This window comes from Chlorocebus sabaeus, chromosome 9, assembly GCF_047675955.1.
Source record: "Chlorocebus sabaeus isolate Y175 chromosome 9, mChlSab1.0.hap1, whole genome shotgun sequence".
Classification (NCBI taxonomy): domain Eukaryota; kingdom Metazoa; phylum Chordata; class Mammalia; order Primates; family Cercopithecidae; genus Chlorocebus; species Chlorocebus sabaeus.
The window spans coordinates 92,249,703-92,268,805 of record NC_132912.1 but is presented as its reverse complement, the minus strand read 5'-3'; the positions used below and the strand labels follow the sequence as shown (position 1 = coordinate 92,268,805).

Here is a 19,103-nt window from a genome sequence, read left to right as displayed (position 1 = left end):
AAATTGAAGTCCTAGTGGTTAGGAGAAAATAACCTTTTTAGTATTAGACTAGCAATCTTTAGAATGTTAAGAACCATCATAAGGTTTTTGTTATTGTTTACACTGAATTAAAGCTAGTTTGACTGTTGCAGTTAATCAATGCCAAGCAGTTCATGTTACCATTCTCTCTGTCGTTGGGTGTGACTATTTAGTACTCCAAGTTCTGACATAATTATTGATCTAGCATCAGATCTGCTGCAGCATGTGTGGTTTCTTAAATCACTGGATAGAGAAGGACCACTTTTTATACCCCTTTGACAGAGATTACATATAGCATTCAGTGTGGCATACAAGAATGGGACTGTGGTGAACACAGAGATGCGCAACTCACTTGGCCTTAGCTGCAGGGTGTACAGTCAGCAGAGCCTGCAGCTGTCAGTTCTTAGGTCCTCCTCACCTGCAGAAAGCTGCCTCTCCCAAGAGCACACCCTTGGGCGTAGAGGGGGTACTCACCACCAATGACTGATTGAGGATGTGCATCAGGGCTGGACCATTTCATCTGGAATTGGCTGAGAATTTGTTAGGCCTGCATTGCAGTTCGACCTCTCTGCCTAATCCTGCATCCTTCGCTTTCCTTCTACAAGTGTTGATCCTTACTATATGCCCTGCATGCCAAACTTCATCCCACCTTTTGCTGGGACTTAGAATTTAGCTCACCACACTGTTCCATTTTCGCTTTCCTACCACTAGGATCAACAAAAAATTATAGGGCCCAGTGCAAAATGAAAATGCAGGGACCCTTGCTCAAAAAGCAGGGGGAAATGCTGTTAAATGTACTAAAATAGAAAGCTTTTTCCTTTCTTCAGTGGTCTCTTTACATTTTTCATGATGTTTAAATTTGCTATTTAGTGTTATTCTAAGTAAAGTAAATGAGAGTGTGAAATAATTAGAATGAATTGACCATACATCTTTATGTTATGCAATGTCAGCTTTAAATGCAAATATGAGTCTTGAACTCATATATGGAATCACTGAGGTCACACAACTCTTATTTTGTAGCTCATACATACTTACTTCATTTTCCATCAGAACAATAGAAACCCTGCACAAAACTAACTCAACTGTTTTCCTTTGACTTCCTGAAACTTGCACATCCTATCAACATTCTCCTACCTTCAGCTTATTAATGAGTAAGGAAGGACTGAAAGGAAGTGGAAATAGCGTTGGCCGATCTTTCTCTTTCCTTCTATGCCATCACCCTTAGCATTAGTGATTCGCTAATACAGGGAAGTGATATGAATGAAAAAGGGTGTGATAGGAATCCTTGGTCCTTTGTGATTCTTAGAACACCACTGCCTTCTTTCTGCATTTGAAGCAGGTTTTGGTTCAAAAGGAAAGCATAGCCTCTTGGGGCTGGTAGACACTTCATTCCCTATCCCCAGGCCTGCCAAGTTGTAGATGTAACACACTTGCCTCATACTGGCTTTGAGTCTTAACTGAACTCTCTCGAATCGTGGGCCTAGCAGAATACTGTGCTTATGGGACATGGGACATCTCTAACACTATGTGTGAATGGTGGATCACAGAACTGCAGAAACACATATTGCATGTATCTCCTCTGCTTACATGAAGTCTCCATTGTTCCATTGCACTGCACGTATGAAACACAAATTCAAATATTAAATTATTAAGCTTGTAATCCCAGCACTTTGGGAGACCAAGGCAGGCGGATCACCTGAGGTCAGGAGTGTGAGACCAGCCTGAACAATATGATGAAACCCCGTCTCTACTAAAAATACAAAAAGTAGTCGGGCATGGTGGCACGCATCTGTAATCCCAGCTACTCGGGAGCCTGAGACGGGAGAATCGCTTGAACCTGGGAGGCGGAGGTTGCAGTGACCCGAGATCATGTCATTGCACTCCAGCCTCGGCAACAAGAGTGAAACTCTGTTTCAAAAAAAAAAAAAATTCAGTCAGTGACAGCCAAGCATTAAATCAAGTTTCATACTTCTAAGCGCCAGGCTCTATGTGACTGTGTAGGCTGCACTCCCATGAAGCTGGCCCTGCCTAACACGGCAGTCTTGTTTATACCTGGTTCTCTCCCTTCTTCTCCAAGCTCTTCACCACCTACTTTCACACCCAGCAGCAACTGGAGAGGAGAAGGAGAGTGAACATAACAGGTTACTATGGATTGTTAAAGCACGATTAATTGGAACTTAGCTCCAAAGAGATTAATAACCTCTTATCTCATCCCCAAGCTACAGGCCTGATTTCTTCCCCTGTTATCACCAGGCTATAAAAGCTTCCTGCCTGAATGAGGACACCATGCTAATCCACATAAGGCTCTTCCAGGTTGCACAGTGATGCAAACTGTTGCTTCTTGTTCACATATCTTTCTCTAAGTAATTAACTATTTTTCAATGTAAATATTTCTTTCCCTTCCTCTGTACATACACACATACACACACATATATACACATTTCTGGTTACATAAGAAATCATGTTTATTGTAAAGTAATTCAAAATGCTGAATAAAGATTAAAATAATTATTTCTAATCTCACCATTTACATATAATGATTAGGTACATTTTAGAGTATACGCTTTCAGGAAATTTTCTTTTTTTAAATTATACTTTAAGTTCTAGGGTACATGTGCACAATGTGCAGGTTTGTTACATATGTATACATGTGCCATGTTGGTTTGCTACACCCATTAACTTGTCATTTACATTAGGTATTTCTCCTCATGCTACCCCTCTCCCATCCCTCCACCCGACGACAGGCACCAGTGTATGATGTTCCCTGCCCTGTGTCCAAGTGTTCTCATTGTTCGCTTCCCACCTATGAATGAGAACATGTGGTGTTTGGTTTTCTGTCCTTGCGATAGTTTGCTCAGAATTATGGTTTCCAGCGTCATCCATGTCCTTACAAAGGTCATGAACTCATCCTTTTTTATGGCTGCATAGTATTCCATGGTGTATATGTGCCACATTTTCTTAATCCAGTCTATCGTTGATGGACATTTGGGTTGGTTCCAAGTCTTTGCTATTGTGAATAGTGCTGCAATAAACATACATGTGCATGTGTCTTTATAGCAGCATGATTTATAATCCTTTGGGTATATACCCAGTAAGGGGATTGCTGGGTCAAATGGTATTTCTATTTCTAGATCCTTAAGGAATTGCCACACTGTCTTCCACAATGGTTGAATTAGTTTACAGTCCCACCAACAGTGTAAAAGTGTTCCTATTTCTCCACAGCCTCTCCAGTGCCTGTTGTTTCCTGACTTTTTAATGATGGCCATTCTAACTGGTGTGAGATGGTATCTCATTGTGGTTTTGATTTGCATTTCTCTGATGACAAGTGATGATGAGCATTTTTTCATGTGTCTGTTGGCTGCATAAATGTCTTCTTTTGAGAAGTATCTGTTCATATCCTTTGCCACCTTTTTGATGGGGTGGTTTAATTTTTTTCTTGTAAATTTGTTTAAGTTATTTCTAGATTCTGGATATTAGCCCTTTGTCAGATGAGTGGATTACAAAAATTTTCTTGCATTCTGCAGGTTGCCTGTTCACTCTGATGGTAGTTTCTTTTGCTGTGCAGAAGCTCTTTAATTTGATTAGATCCCATTTGTCTATTTTGACTTTTGTTGCCATTGCTTTTGGTGTTTAATCATGAAGTCCTAACTCATGCCTATGTCCTGAATGGTATTGTCTAGGTTTTCTTCTAGGATTTTTTTGGTTTTAGGTCTAATATTTAAGTCTTTAATCTGTCTTGAATTAATTCTTGTATAAGGTATAAGGAAGGGATCCAGTTTCAACTTTCCCCATATGGCTAGCCAGTTTTCCCAGCACCATTTATTAAATAGGGAATCCTTTCCTCATTTCTTATTTTTGTCAGGTTTGTTAAAGATCAGATGGTTGTAGATGTGTGGTGTTATTTCTGAGGCTTCTGTTCTGTTCCATTGGTCTATATCTCTGTTTTGGTACCAGTACCAGGCTGTTTTGGTTACTGTAGCCTTGTAGTATAGTTTGAAATTAGGTAGTGTGATGCTGCCAGCTTTGTTCTTTTTGCTTAGGATTGTCTTGGCAATGCAGGCTCTTTTTTGGTTCCATACGAAGTTTAAAGTAGTTTTTTCCAATTCTATGAAGAAAGTCATTGGTAGCTTGATGGGGATTGCATTGAAGCTATAAATTACCTTAGGCAGTATGGCCATTTTCAAGATACTTATTCTTCCTATCCATGAGCATGGAATGTTCTTCCATTTGTTTGTGTCCTCTTTTATTTCATTGAGCAGTGGTTTGTAGTTCTTCTTGAAGAGGTCCTTCACATCCCTTGTAAGTTGGATTCCTAGGTATTTTATTCTCTTTGAAGCAATTGTGAATGGGAGTTCACTCATAATTTGGCTTTCTGTTTGTCTGTTATTGATGTATAGGAATGCTTGTGATTTTTGCACATTGATTTTGTATCCTGACACTTTGCTGAAGTTGCTGCTCAGCTCTAGGAGCTTTTGGGCTGAGATGATGGGGTTTTCTAAATATACAATCATGTCATCTGCAAACAGGGACAATTTGACTTCTTCTTTTCCTAATTGAATACCGTTTATTTCTTTCTCTTCCCTGATTGCCCTGGCCAGAACTTCCAACACTATGTTGAATAGGAGTGGTGAGTGAGGGCATCCCTGTCTTGTAGCAGTTTTCAAAGGGAATGCTTCCAGTTTTTGCCCATTCAGAATGATATTGGCTGTGGGTTTGTCATAAATAGCTCTTATTATTTTGAGATATGTTCCATCAATACTTAGTTTATTATGAGTTTTTAGCATGAAGGGAAGATTGAATTTTGTTGAAGGCCTTTTCTGCATCTGTTGAGATAATCATGTGGTTTTTGTCTTTGGTTCTGTTTATATGCTGGATTACATTTATTGATTTGTGTATGTTGAACCAGTCTTGCATCCCAGGGATGAAGCCAACTTGTTGTTGGTGGATAAGTTTTTTGATGTGCTGCTGGATTCAGTTTGCCAGTATTTTATTGAGGATTTTTGCATTGATGTTCATCAGGGATATTGGTCTAAAATTCCCTTTTTTGTTATTGTGTTTCTGCCAGGCTTTGGTATCAGAATGATGCTCACCTCATAAAATGAGTTAGGGAGGATTCCCTCTTTTTCTATTGATTGGAATAGTTTCAGTAGGAATGGTACCAGCTCCTCTTTGTACCTCTGATAGAATTCGGCTGTGAATTCATCTGGTCCTGGACTTTTTTTGGTTGGTAAGCTATTAATTATTGCCTCAATTTCAGAGCCTGTTATTGGTCTAGTCAGGGATCCAACTTCTTCCTGGTTTAGTCTTGGGAGTATGTGTCCATGAATGTATCCATTTCTTCTAGATTTTCTAGTTTATTTGCGTAGAGGTGTTTATAGTATTCTCTGATGGTAGTTTGTATTTCTGTGGGGTCTGTGGTGATTTCCCCTTTGTCATTTTTTATCACGTCTATTTGTCTCTTCTCTCTTTTCTTCTTTATTAGTCTTGCTAGTAGTCTGTCTATTTGTTGATCTTTTCAAAAAACCAGCTCCTGGATTCATTGATTTTTTTGAGGAGTTTTTCTTGTCTCTGTCTCCTTTAGTTCTGCTCTGATTTTAGTTATTTCTTGCCTTCTGCTAGCTTTTGAATTTGTTTGCTCTTGCTTCTCTAGTTCTTTCAATTGTGATGTTAGGGTGTCAATTTTGATCTCTTCTGCTTTCTCTTGTGGGCATTTAGTGCTAAAAATTTCCCTCTACACACTGCTTTAAATGTGTCCCAGAGATTCTGGTGTGTTGTGTCTTTGTTCTCATTGGTTTCAAAGAACATCTTTATTTCTGCCTTCATTTCATTATGTACCCAGTAGTCATTCAGGAGCAGGTTGTTCAGTTTCCATGTAGTTATGCGGTTTTGAGTGAGTTTCTTAATCCTGAGTGCTAATTTGATTGCACTGTGATCTGAGATCAGTTTATTGTGATTTCTGTTCTTTTACATTTGCTGAGGAGTGGTTTACTTCCAACTATGTGGCCAATTTTGGAGTAAGTGCAGTGTGGTGCTGAGAAGAATGTATATTCTGTTGATTTGAGGTGGAGAGCTCTGTAGATGTCTATTAGGTCTGCTTGGTGCAGAGCTGAGTTCAAGTCCTGGATATCCTTATTAACTTTCTGTCTTGTTGATCTGTCTCATATTGACAGTGGGGTGTTAAAGTCTCCCATTATTATTGTGTGGGAGTCTAAGTCTCTTTGTAGGTTTCTAAGGACTTGCTTTATATATCTGGGTGCTCCTGTATTGAGTGCATATATATTTAGGATAGTTAGCTCTTCTTGTTGAATTGATCCCTTTACCATTATGTATTGGCCTTCTTTGTGTCTTTTGATCTTTGTTGCTTTAAAGTCTGTTTTATCAGAGACTAGGATTGCAACCCCTTCCTTTTTTTTTTTCTTTCCATTTGCTTGGTAGATCTTCTCCATCCCTTTATTGTGAGCCTGCATGTGTCTCTGCATGTGAGATGGGTGTCCTGAATACAACACACTGATGACTCTTGAGTCTTTATTCAATAGGCCAGTCTGTGTCTTTTAATTGGGACATTTAGCCTATTTACATTTAAGGTTAATATTGTTATGTGTGAATTTGATCCTGTCATTATGATGTTAGCTGGTTAGTTTGCCCATTAGTTGATGCAGTTCCTTCCTGGCATCGATGGTCTTTACAATTTGGCATGTTTTTTGCAGTGGCTGGTACTGATTGTTCCTTTGCATGTTTAGTGCTTCCTTCAGGAGCTCTTGTAGGGCAGGCCTGGTGGTGACAAAATCTCTCACCTTTTGCTTGTCTGTGAAAGATTTTATTTCTTCTTCATTTATGAAGCTTAGTTTGGCTGGTAATGAAATTCTGGGTTGAAAATTCTTTTCTTTAAGAACGTTGAATATTGGCCCCCAATCTCTTCTGACTTGCAGGGTTTCTGCCAAGAGATCCGTGTTAGTCTGATGGGCTTCCCTTTGTGGATAACCCGACCTTTCTCTCTGGCTGCCCTTAGCATTTTTTCCTTCATTTCGACCTTGGTGAATCTGACAATTAGGTGTCTTGGGGTTGCTCTTCTTGAGGAGTATCTTTGTGGTGTTCTCTGTATTTCCTGAATATGAATGTTGGTCTGCTTTGCTAGCTTGGGGAAGTTCTCCTGGATAATATCCTGAAGAGTGTTTTCCAGCTTGGTTCCATTCTCCCCATCACTTTGAGGGCCACCAATCAAACGTAGATTTGGTCTTTTCACATAGTCCCATATTTCTTGGAGGCTTTGTTCGTTTCTTTTTACTCTTTTTTCTCTAAACTTCTCTTCTCAAATCATTTCATTAATTTGACCTTCAATCGCTGATACCCTTTCTTCCACTTGATCAAATCAGCTACGGAAGCTTGTGCATATGTCACATAGTTCTCATGCCATGGTTTTCAGCTCCATCAGGTCATTTAAGGTCTTCTCTATGCTATTTATTCTAGCTAGCCATTTGTCTCATCTTTTTTCAAGGTTTTTAGCTTCCTTGCAGTGGGTTTGAACATCCTCCTTTAGCTTGGAGAAGTTCGTTATTACTGAAGCCTACTTCTGTGAACTCGTCAGAGTCATTCTCCATCCAGCTTTGTTCCATTGCTGATGAGAAGCTGTGGTTCTTTGGAGGAGAAGAAGTGCTCTGATTTTTCAAATTTTCAGCTTTTCTTCTCTCGTTTCTTCCCATCTTTGTGGTTTTATCTACCTTTGGTCTTTGATGATGGTGACCTACAGATGGGGTTTTGGTGTGGATGTCCTTTTTGTTTATGTTGATGCTATTCCTTTCAGTTTGTTAGTTTTCCTTCTAATAGTCAGGTTCCTCAGCTGCAGGTCTGTTGGAGTTTGCTGGAGGTCCACTCCAGACCCTGTTTGCCTGGGTATCACCAGCAGAGGCTGCAGAACAGCAAATATTGCAGAACAGCAAATATTGCTGCCTGATCCTTCCTCTGGAAGCTTTGTCTGAGAGGGGCATCCCGCTGTATGAGATGTCAGTCGGCCCATACTGGGAGGTGTCTCCCAGTTAGGCTACACGGGGGTCAGGGACCCACTTAAGGAAACAGTCTGTCCATTCTCAGAGCTCAAACACTGTGCTGGGAGAACCACTGCTCTCTTCAGAGCTGTAAGACAGGGACATTTAAGTCTGCAGAAATTTCTGCACCCTTTTGTTCAGCTGTGCCCTGCCCCCAGAAGTGGAGTCTATAGAGGCAGGCAGGCCTCATTGAGCTGCAGTGGGCTCCACCCAGTTCGAGCTTCCCAGCCACTTTGTTTACTTACTCAAGCCTCAGCAATGGCAGGTGCCGCTCCCCCAGCCAGGCTGCAGTCTCGCAGTCTGATCTTAGACTGCTGCACTAGCAGGGAGCAAGGCTCCATGGGTGTGGGACCTTCTGAGTTAGGCATGGGATATAATCTCCTGGTGTGCTGTTTGCTAAGACCATTGGAAAGCGTAGTATTTAGGTGGCAGTGTCCCAGTTTTCCTGGTACAATCTGTCATGGCTTTCCTTGCCTAGGAAAGGGAAATCCCCTGACCCCTTGTGCTTCTCGGGTGAAGCAATGCCCACCCTGTTCAGCTCACCCTCCGTGGGCTATACCCACTGTCCAACCAGTCCCAGTGAGATGAACCAGGTACCTCAGTTGGAAATGCAGAAATCACCCATCTTCTGCATCAATCACACTGGGAGCTGCAGACCAGAGCTGTTCCTATTCGGCCATCCAGGAAATTTTCTATTTACATAGACTGTTTTTACAAAAATAAATTCATACTGTATGAACTGTTTGGTAACTAACTTATTTTTTACTTAACACTGTATTGCAAATTTATTTCCAAATCAATACATACAGATCAACATCATCATTTTTAAGATGTACTATTTTATTTTATTGATATGCCATAATTTATTTAACCAGTCCTTTATTGATGAACTGTTACATTGGTTGTGATATTTGGCTATTCTCCAGAATGTATCCTCTTATATATCTATTATTATTATATCCCTCAGAATTTATCATTTTATATACATATATATAATTTTATAGACTAAACTAGTTCTCCAGAATATATCTTTTTATCTATCTGTCTGTCTATCTATCTATCTATCTATCTATCTATCTATCTGTCATCAATATCACCTGATTATTTCCTTTATATAAATCCTAGAAGTGACAATGCTGGTGATATATAATTCTTTATTGTCAAATCTTAATTTGTATAATAACCTCTTAGAAGAAGTTAGCAAAATACAAAAACAAATAAGAATCCATGTTCTTGACCTGCTTTTGTTTCCATAAAACCTTCCTTAGAGCAGTGGTCTTCACATCTACTTGGCTTTAGTATAGCCCATGTGGTGGTTGAACACTTGTTCTTCTTCTTCTCCAGCATGGCCCAAATGGTCAACACTTATTATAGTCTAGCAATTAAAACCCTTGGAGACAGGACCAGCTAATTGAACCAGGCATTTAAAGTTCTGGCTCAAATGCATGCTCATTCACTTTTTGTATAAAATGCCTGCATTGTATTTTTCAGATGTATCTCAATTTTTTTTGTGGAGTTCCAGACATACTTCACTCAGGATTATGCACAAACGGCGTGGATCCATTCCATTGTAGATTGTGTAACCATGCTCTGTGGTGAGTATCACTTGCTAGGTTAGGGAATTACTAGCCACTGTTGAACTGCATATGACAATGACGTTCCACTGACTTTGATTACCAGTTTTTCCAAGTAGAAAGGCTACGTTAAAAACTGACCAGGACTATATAATATAAAGAAAAGATCAATCCTATCAGCCAAAACCAACTAGACTTGCTCTTGTAATTAATGGTCTTGGTTGATGTCAGGTAGAACAGTTAGATAATACACTCAAAAGAACACATAAGATTTGGTTTTTCCATATAGAGATAGGATGCTGAACATTCTAGAACCTGTACTGATTTTAGAAGCAATTTACAGTATATGCTTGGCTTCTCTCTTCCAAATGCTATGGACTTCTCATTCTCCAGTTATGTAAATGGTTATCAATAGTACCATGAGCCATTTCAATACAGTAATGAGTGCCAACAGTGTTGTATCACATCTTAAGTCTTGGATTGCATTCTGTTCCTTTCCCAAGGACTTGACATTTGGCTCATGGATTTCATCTTTTTCATGTATAAATCTTCATGCTTAGAGAAGTATTGGGGAAGGATAGGATTATGTCATCATGAGATAAACATATTCATTATGGGTGTAATTTCATTCAAGAAACTCCAAAAGTGTTATATAAGGTATGTAGGGTGTTATAGAAATGTATGGAATTAACATTCCATCTATGTAGTAAAGGACAACAGACCTGGCATTTGTTTAAAATAAATTTCACACTCACATTATTAAATTGATGTCTTAGAGAGTTTCTAAGATTAAATCAAATTGTTTGTAGCTTAGACCCACTTAATCCATTCATTTAAATGAGTTCTGAGTATGTTAGGAAATGTTCATCTCTTCAAGCCATGTCTTAGTGGCAAAAGGGAAATAATACCTGTATTCAGTAACTCATAGTACCATTTTATTCCATTCTACGTACTGACTCAGATTTCTTTTTGGAAAAAAAATACACATATCAGGAATCAGTTAAATTGTAACTGAAATGTATAATATTTGTTTAATTAGGGGGAAGCTGAGAGCAGTTCTAAGACTAAAAGCAGATTTCATGAGAAGGCTAAATGAACTCTACTCTTTCAACTAATAAGAAGGTCTTAAAGGATCAAAAAATCATATATTTGAGTTTTAGAGCCTGTCTTTTTTCTTTTAAACCACTTGATTTTCAGGGTCTCGTTATTAGTCACAGCATTTGCATCAGGACACCAAAGAAGCCATGTTTGTCTTCTCAGAGGATAAAGGTGACTCATTTCCCTCATTTCTATCTTTTGGAGGATATTCATAATCTCCCAAATAGGGGGAAATGACCTTAGGTGACCAATATGGTCCCAATGACTGTGTGAAGCTTTGAGTAGGGTTATGTCAGAAGCAACATATTTAAATTCTATGCAAGATCAAGAGGCCTGTTGTAAGCAATTACCATATACCCACCTCCTCACTTTGTAACATAATATTAGAACATTAAAGTTCAGAGTATGGATGAGAGTCTGCAGAATCACATGTGGGACACCCACTGGGAACAGATCTGCTCTGTGATGAACAGAGAAGCTACCAGTTGAGTTGGCCCCCAGTTTCAGTCTGATTGATATGAAAAGGATCATACTCTTCAGACACCTAGAAAATCAGCTCTTCTGATCTTGCTACTAAGAGTTACTGATGTCAGCATGAATTTTTCCTTAGAAGGAAACTCACATGCCTTCCTCACCCATCACTCTTGCCATTAGTAAGAGAGACCCAAAGAGTAAGGGGCAGAAATAACCTCACAATCAGTGTTAGGTGCTCTTGTTGGTGACCTTGGGCCATGCACCTATACCCCTGAACTTCAGTTCCTTTTTGGCCTCTTCTGGCTTTACTTAATATTCTATGAGCCTTGAGGTCAACATAATTCTGATACACTGACTGGTAAGCCACAAATCGAGTGAGACCAACCAGAATGTCACCATGTGCATGAAGCATTTTGCTTAGATTTTCTGGGCTTTGATATCTCAACTGCAGGGCCTGCTGAAGCCTAAAAACAGGGCCAGATTGTGGAATTTGTCTATGATCTCTCTCCCTGGTCTTTTACTGCATAACACTGCTGGTCACATGGTGTTACCCACTTTCTTTCTCCACCAATTAATTGTCACCATTATTGCTAATGATATATGATCAACACTATAGTAAGCATCCCTGTGCAAGTGCCATGTAATTTAGAGAAAGTTGATCCACTGTTTAAAAAGCACCTTACAGTCCTGCCAGTATGACTATAATAGAATGAAGAGGAATGAGCCTTGAAATGCAGGTCAGGAGACTTGAGTTCTATTCCAGCCCTGCTGCTTATCGTCTGTGGGACCGTGGACAATCACTTCCTTTCTCTGGGCCTCAGTTTGCAAAGCTGCAGAATTAATAGGGTGGACCCAATGCTTTAAAGGTTCTCTGCTCTGTCAATGCCACATCACAGCCTTTTCACAGTGCCCTCAAGGCCTTTCTGTTGAACCTATTTCTTATTGTTTTTGAAGCTCCACTTGGGAGTGTTGTCAGTAACCATTTATCCTGTCAAGTGGGAATCATGCTGGGTGGCTTGCTTGCATCTACCGGACTCATCCTGAGCTCATTTGCCACGAGTCTGAAGCATCTCTACCTCACTCTGGGAGTTCTTACAGGTAAGGGCACTTTGTACCACCTGTCTCACCCCACTCCATCCAGGGGGTTCCAAGCACGTCAACAGAGAAGTAACTCATAAAATATTCATTTTGTTAGATGTATAATTTAGTTGACCTAGCTTATGTTTACCTACCTAGCAGTTAAACAGAGCTGGAAATGAGATTATATTACCCTAATGAAAATGCATCTCCACTTTAATTCAGCCAGATGGTAAAAGCAACTGCAGCTTTCTCTTCGGAATTAGTGTATGGCTGAGATTCTGTACTCAGAAGAAACAAGATATTACCCAGGGCAACATGAATTTTCAGCAATGGTCATTCTTCCAACCATTGCCAAGACATTAAAATACTATTGACAGTCAATCTGAGTTGCTCCTGCTTTGTAATGAATATTGCTGTCCAATAAATGGGAGTTTCTAATTTTAAAAAAGCCCTTTATTGTGAATATTCTTATATTACGCATTCTTTCTCAATGCTATGGAAATATCACTTTAGCAAATTATAATAAATCCCATGGGTAAAAAGCAATATGTACAGTCAATAAATCACACTTACAGAGATGGCATAGGATCAAGATGAGTTGGCTGTGGGACTGCAGTAGGAGTTTGCCCATCACTCAAAGGGGCGTGGAGAGTAGCGCCAACTCCTGTCTGGGCATTGTGCCATTGGTGTGGCGTGAATAAGGTCAATAAAGGATGTAACCTCATAGTGAGGCTATAAATTTGGCTATGTTAGCTAAAGAAGGTACATCCACCCCTAATAACCCAAAGAGCCTGACTGCTGCTATGGTGACCAGTGGATCCCAGTTTACCAGGCACTGTCCTAGTTTTAACACTGAAAGTCCCACATCCAGAAACCACTGAGTCCAGGCAACTCTGGGTTGCTGGCTACCCTACACTGCAGATGAAAGCAGGAGCTTCAGAAGGTGATTCTCTTTTTCCTTCTCTGACATTCTAGTTGCCATAAAATCCAGGCTCAAAGCCCCTCAGATTTTCTTTACTTAAAAAGTCATAGAAGTTGACCTTTTTTTTTTTTTTTTTTTGAAACAGGGTCTTTCTGACTCTGTCCTCAGGCTGGAGTGCAGTGGCACAATCTCAGCTGCAACCTCTGTCTCCTGGGCTTAAGCCATCCTCCCCCTTCAGCCTCCTGAGTAGCTGAGACTACAGGCGCATGCCACCACACCTGGCTAATTTTTTTTTGCAGAGATGGGGTTTTGCCATATTGCCCAGGCTAGTCTACAACTCCTGAGCGCAAGTGATCTGCCTGCCTCGGCCTCCCACAGCGCTGGGATTACAGGCATAAGCCACTGCACCCAGCCCAAAAGTTGAAGGTCTCTAGAAAGCTTTCTAGAGTGTCAACATTTGTCTGCTGACCTTAAGAGATATTTTCACATATGTGAAAATATACATTGCTATGTTCACATATAAAATTGGTATAATGTTTCCCAACTATGTAAAATTACCCTGGAATTTTCATACTTGTATATGCTATTTGAATCCAAATTCCAGCGTGGTACAGATTGTCAGTGTTGTGTCTTCATAGGCAGTGAAGAGTTGAGGCAATTGTCTGGATTATTTAAGTTAAAAAATGGAGGAGGTGATGAGTTTCTTTGGTTGACATTATCCAGATTTTCTACTGAATTCCAATATAGTTCATATAATGCTTTTTATGTTCTTCATTTAACTTTGTTTATGAAGTCACATTTCCTTAAGGGTGTTCTCCCTAAGAAGAAAGTCATGTATATTCTACATTTGCCAAATTGTGAATGACTGGTGAGGGGAGATTCATTTTAAGCTTGGTGTAAAAAGCAGCTTTAAAAGCGTTTAATGAGAGGTCAGATTCTCTTTAATATAAATCATTGTATTCTGAGATATCATTGGCTGTTTATGGTACATCAGCACTCATAGAGTTCTCTTTATCCTCAGGTCTGGGATTTGCACTTTGTTACTCTCCAGCTATTGCCATGGTTGGCAAGTACTTCAGCAGACGGAAAGCCCTTGCTTATGGTATTGCCATGTCAGGAAGTGGCATTGGCACCTTCATCCTGGCTCCTGTGGTTCAGCTCCTTATTGAACAGTTTTCCTGGCGGGGAGCCTTACTCATTCTTGGGGGCTTTGTCTTGAATCTCTGTGTTTGTGGTGCCTTGATGAGGCCAATTACTCTTAAAGAGGATCACACAACTCCAGAGCAGAACCATGTCTGTAGAACTCAGAAAGAAGACTTTAAGCGGGTGTCTCCCTATTCATCTTTGACCAAAGAATGGGCACAAACTTGCCTCTGTTGCTGTTTGCAGCAAGAGTACAGTTTTTTACTGATGTCAGACTTTGTTGTGTTAGCCATCTCCGTTCTGTTTATGGCTTATGGCTGCAGCCCTCTGTTTGTGTACTTGGTGCCTTATGCTTTGAGTGTTGGAGTAAGTCATCAGCAAGCTGCTTTTCTTATGTCCATACTTGGAGTGATTGACATTATTGGCAATATTACATTTGGATGGCTGACCGACAGAAGGTAAAATTCATGAAACCACAATTGGTTCCCCACCAGGGGACTTTAAGCCTTGAGTTTCTCCTCAGCCCCTGACCCTGTGGAATACCTAGGTCTGAATAATGTTAATAAGTCTGCAGTATCTGAAGGCATCTCCCTTGCTGGTTCTTCTAGATCAGAGGTTGGCAAAATTTTCTGTAAAGGGACAGATAGTAAACATTTTTGGCTTTGTAAGCCAAGTGTTCTTCATTACAGCTATCCAACTCTGCTATTATAGTACAAAACAGCCACAGACAATATGTAAACAAAAGAGAGTGGCTATGTTCCAATAAGACTTTATGCACACTGAAATGTGAATTTCTCTTATAATTTTCATGTGTCACAAAATATTGTTCTTTTGATTTTTTCCAACCATTTTTAAACGGAAGAACCATTCTTAGTTCACAGGTAGTACAAAAAGAGGTCGTGGGCCAGATGTGTCTAAATTGCAGAAGCCTAGGGTAACTCCAGGTTCTGGTGGTAGATTTAAGATTTAATTCCATCCCAAGATGAGTCAGTCCTCAAGCAAGGCAACTTCTGGCTGGGTGTGGTGGTGTTAGTTTATTTTGAACCACTCCCGACTGGCAATGGAAAAAGGAGCAGAATCCAATTCAGGCAGGAGGGCCAGGTGCAATGATAACACATTATCTGTAGCCACATATTTATGTTTGACAATGCAAATTGCAAATAATTTCCTTGTAATTGTAGGCTTAGAAACCAAAGTTATAAGAAATCTACGAAGTAATTTCTTCAGCAAATGCTCATCTGTTTGGACTGAAGAATGCAGGCTACTTATATTCTCCTAAATGGTGAACCATTCACACTTGGGATGTGACTTGCAGAGCTAATACCATCATGTAGCTTCTCACAAATTATGTTTTTGGCAATTAATCAGGATCCAACTGCCATTCTCCAGTGTTATGAATATGATATTTAGTATTAATTGGACATTTGTAATGGTTAAAGAAGAAGGAGAAGAGCAAAGAGTACCTATTTTCACAATCAAATAACTCAGCAAGAAGCAGCCAGGTGTAGGTCTAATAGAGGCATCTGTAGTCTGAGGCATACTAGACCTAAGTTCTTGCACTGGCTCTGCTCCTTATTAACCCTGTAACCTACAGAAAGTCACCTAATCCTCAGATCCACATTGATCTCTCTCTGTAAAATGAGCCAGTGCAATATTTGCCTGTTGACCTTATTACTATTTTGTGAGGTTCAAATGAGGCTGTGAGTAGAAAAATGTTTGTAAAGCATAAGCTGTTGGAGCTGACATTATACAGAGTCTTTGAAATAATTGATATCATAGATGGGTTTGGAGTTATCGGGAAAATTAATGGGAATACCACTAAGACTTTGTCCTAGTCCAAGACCTCCATCATCTCTGGCAAACCATTTTAATGTCTTTGTATTACAGTTTCCCCTTTGTGTAACCACTTGGGTTATTGCATATTTATATACCAATGTATAACATATCTAAAAGCATCTAATAAGGTAGACTGCTAGGAAAATTACCCTCCTGACCCTTTACGTCAAGCTTGCCCAACCTGCAGCCCATGGGCTGCCTGCGGCCTGGGATGGCTTTGAATGTGGTCCAATACAAATTTGTAAACTTTCTTACAACATTTTGAGATTTATGCACACACTTTTTCTCTCTTTCTTTCTTTCCTTCCTTCCTTCCTTCCTTTCTTTCCTTTCCTTTCCTTTCCTCTTTCCTTTCTTTCTTCTTTTTTCATCAGCTATCATTAGTGTTAGTTTATTTTATGTGTGGCCCAAGACAATTATTCTTCTTCCAGTGTGGCCCAGGGAAGCCAAAAGATTGGAGACCCCTGCTCTACATTTTATTTCACGACTACTTTCAGAGTAACCCTGTGAGATAAGTAACCTTCCATTTTATAGCTAAAGAAATTGAGTTAGGCAGGCAGTGGGTGGCAGAAATACTTTTAATATTCTACCTTTCTAATTTTGAAGCATATATTCTTTCTACCACGCTATGCTTACTGGGGAGATGAATTCTTGCATTTGCAAAAAGGAAAGATAGGAAGACAACATAGATAACACACAATGGGAAAGCCATCTCTGTAAATAACTGCAGTGCTTACTGCTGCATAGCCGTGGCTCTAAAGCTGTTTTACAGAATGTGTACATCCTGCACTCATTCTTGTTCTTCATATCAACAGGTGTCTGAAGAATTACCAGTACGTTTGCTACCTCTTTGCTGTGGGAATGGATGGGCTCTGCTATCTCTGCCTCCCAATGCTTCAAAGTCTCCCTCTGCTTGTGCCTTTCTCTTGTACCTTTGGCTACTTTGATGGTGCCTATGTGACTTTGATCCCAGTAGTGACCACAGAGATAGTGGGGACCACCTCTTTGTCATCAGCGCTTGGTGTGGTATACTTCCTTCACGCAGTGCCATACTTGGTGAGCCCACCCATCGCAGGTAAGTTTCCAGAGAGAAACCCCAACCACCTTTTCTCTTTGGCATATTGATGTGAAAACAGCAAACCCACATGCAGTCAATGAGAAGGATTGTCAAGAGAGTTGGGGAAGAGTGAAAGAGAAAAGGAACATATGAGCCCCCAAAACCATCTTGGTCCCACCTACATCCTTGTTTTATAATCTTCTTCCAACCAAGTAAGAATCTTAGCCTACCTGGAAAGAGTAAGTCCCAAATTAGGGTCTTGATTCCTTTCCATATTAATGATGGGAGCAGGGGGATGGAGCAGTTGTTTAGCTTTATAAATAAGTAGGGTGCATTCAGAGGGAAGTCTCAGGGGAGAACAGGATTCCAACAGGGGGCATTGGGTGATGAGGCTGAAATTATAAATGCCAGTGTCATAGTGGAGTGTTTTGGGTGCCTGACAAAGGAACTGGGCTCTATTCTTCAGAGACTATGGATAGTATTAAAGTCTTTATGTAAAAGGATAATATGGTAAAGTGTATATGTTAGAAAATGTGATCTAGCAATTGATCTAGTAACTTAAGAGAGAGGTAGCTAAGATTCCATTCTAATGGTTTAGGAGGCAGCTGATAAAGGCCTAGCTAGGGCTGCTGCAGCAGAAATAAAGATGAGCTCTGGGGGGAAGGAGGAAGTTTTCAAAACAAAATTCAGCAGAATTTAGCATACAGAGGTGAATGAGAGATATAAGTCAAGGATGACTTAGAAAATAATGTCATGGTTGAGAAAATAAAGAAATTAGAGAAAGTGGCTTTGCCTGAAAAATAATGAATATGGTTTTTAGATATGTTGAGATTTCTGAAATATACAGGTAGAAATGCTCAATAGAGCTGTTTAAAGATGAAATATGAGCTTTAATGGATGGCCTGATTATATATAGATTTGGGAGTCATCATATAAAGCACCCAGAATGTTTAATAAACTCTAAAATGCTATAGAGTGAAGCATGATTAAACAAATAATTTGACAAATATTTATTGTATGCATTAAACAAGTAATTCAACAAGTATATATTGCGTGTGTAACTAGCATTGTGTTTATCATGCTGGAGAGACAGGAATAAACAGGTTGGAACCTGTTTCTCCTTCTTAAAGCATGTGGTCTTACACCACCTGCATCAGAGTCTCCTAGGGACCTTATTAAAAATGCAGATTCCTTGACACTCCCACCTTGATCTGAATGTTGAGGATGAGTTCCAGAAATCTACATTTTCAACCAGCTTTGTTGTGATGCTCATGCACGGTTAATATTGAGAATTACTGTTCCATATTATTATCTGCCTAAATTAAAACTGAGAGAGTGAACAAGGTCTCTGAAGACAGGCAAAAGAGAAATAACCCAAAACTTTGCCTAGAAAGAAGGCAGGAATTTTTTTGAGGAAGACAGGGTTTCTGCTATTAGCTATTATTGTGAATAGACAGTTTCAGGTTATTTCCAAATCCAGCAATTGGGGTGGAATAAAAACAGCAAACTAGGGGAAATTGTGGCCGCTTCAGTGGTGCAGATGAAAAAATCCTGTTCAGTTTAAACTCCATGGTGATCTTTATGTTTAATGCTCCATTTTTGAAAACTGCCCCCAAAATGTTCCCACGTCCTCCCTCCATAGCCTATTTTAGTGCTCACCAACCTTTAGAAACAGTGTCATCCTATCAGAGGTCACAGGACACAAATGAAATTGGGATTCATGAATCTTTTTTTCAGTTCGTGGCCTTCATTGGCAAATCAGACATGATACTCATTACTGGGAATTCGAGGATTAATTCTTATTGTATTGTTTTCTTACTTATTTATCTTTCAAATAACAGTCCTCTACTCGGTCTTTTT

General features: G+C 39.8%; 1 protein-coding gene across 2 annotated transcripts in view; it reads left to right on the top strand.

Moving 5' to 3' along the window:
• SLC16A12 (solute carrier family 16 member 12) overlaps nt 1–19,103 on the top strand; it is a 100,464-nt gene that overhangs the window by 77,379 nt on the left and 3,982 nt on the right. For both annotated transcript variants that reach the window (XM_007963504.3, XM_073019166.1), the window contains exons 3-6: nt 9,552–9,655; nt 12,161–12,304; nt 14,230–14,809; nt 17,002–17,261. In XM_007963504.3, coding sequence (XP_007961695.3) covers nt 9,552–9,655; nt 12,161–12,304; nt 14,230–14,809; nt 17,002–17,261 — 1,088 coding nt within the window. The remainder of the gene's footprint in view (nt 1–9,551; nt 9,656–12,160; nt 12,305–14,229; nt 14,810–17,001; nt 17,262–19,103) is intronic.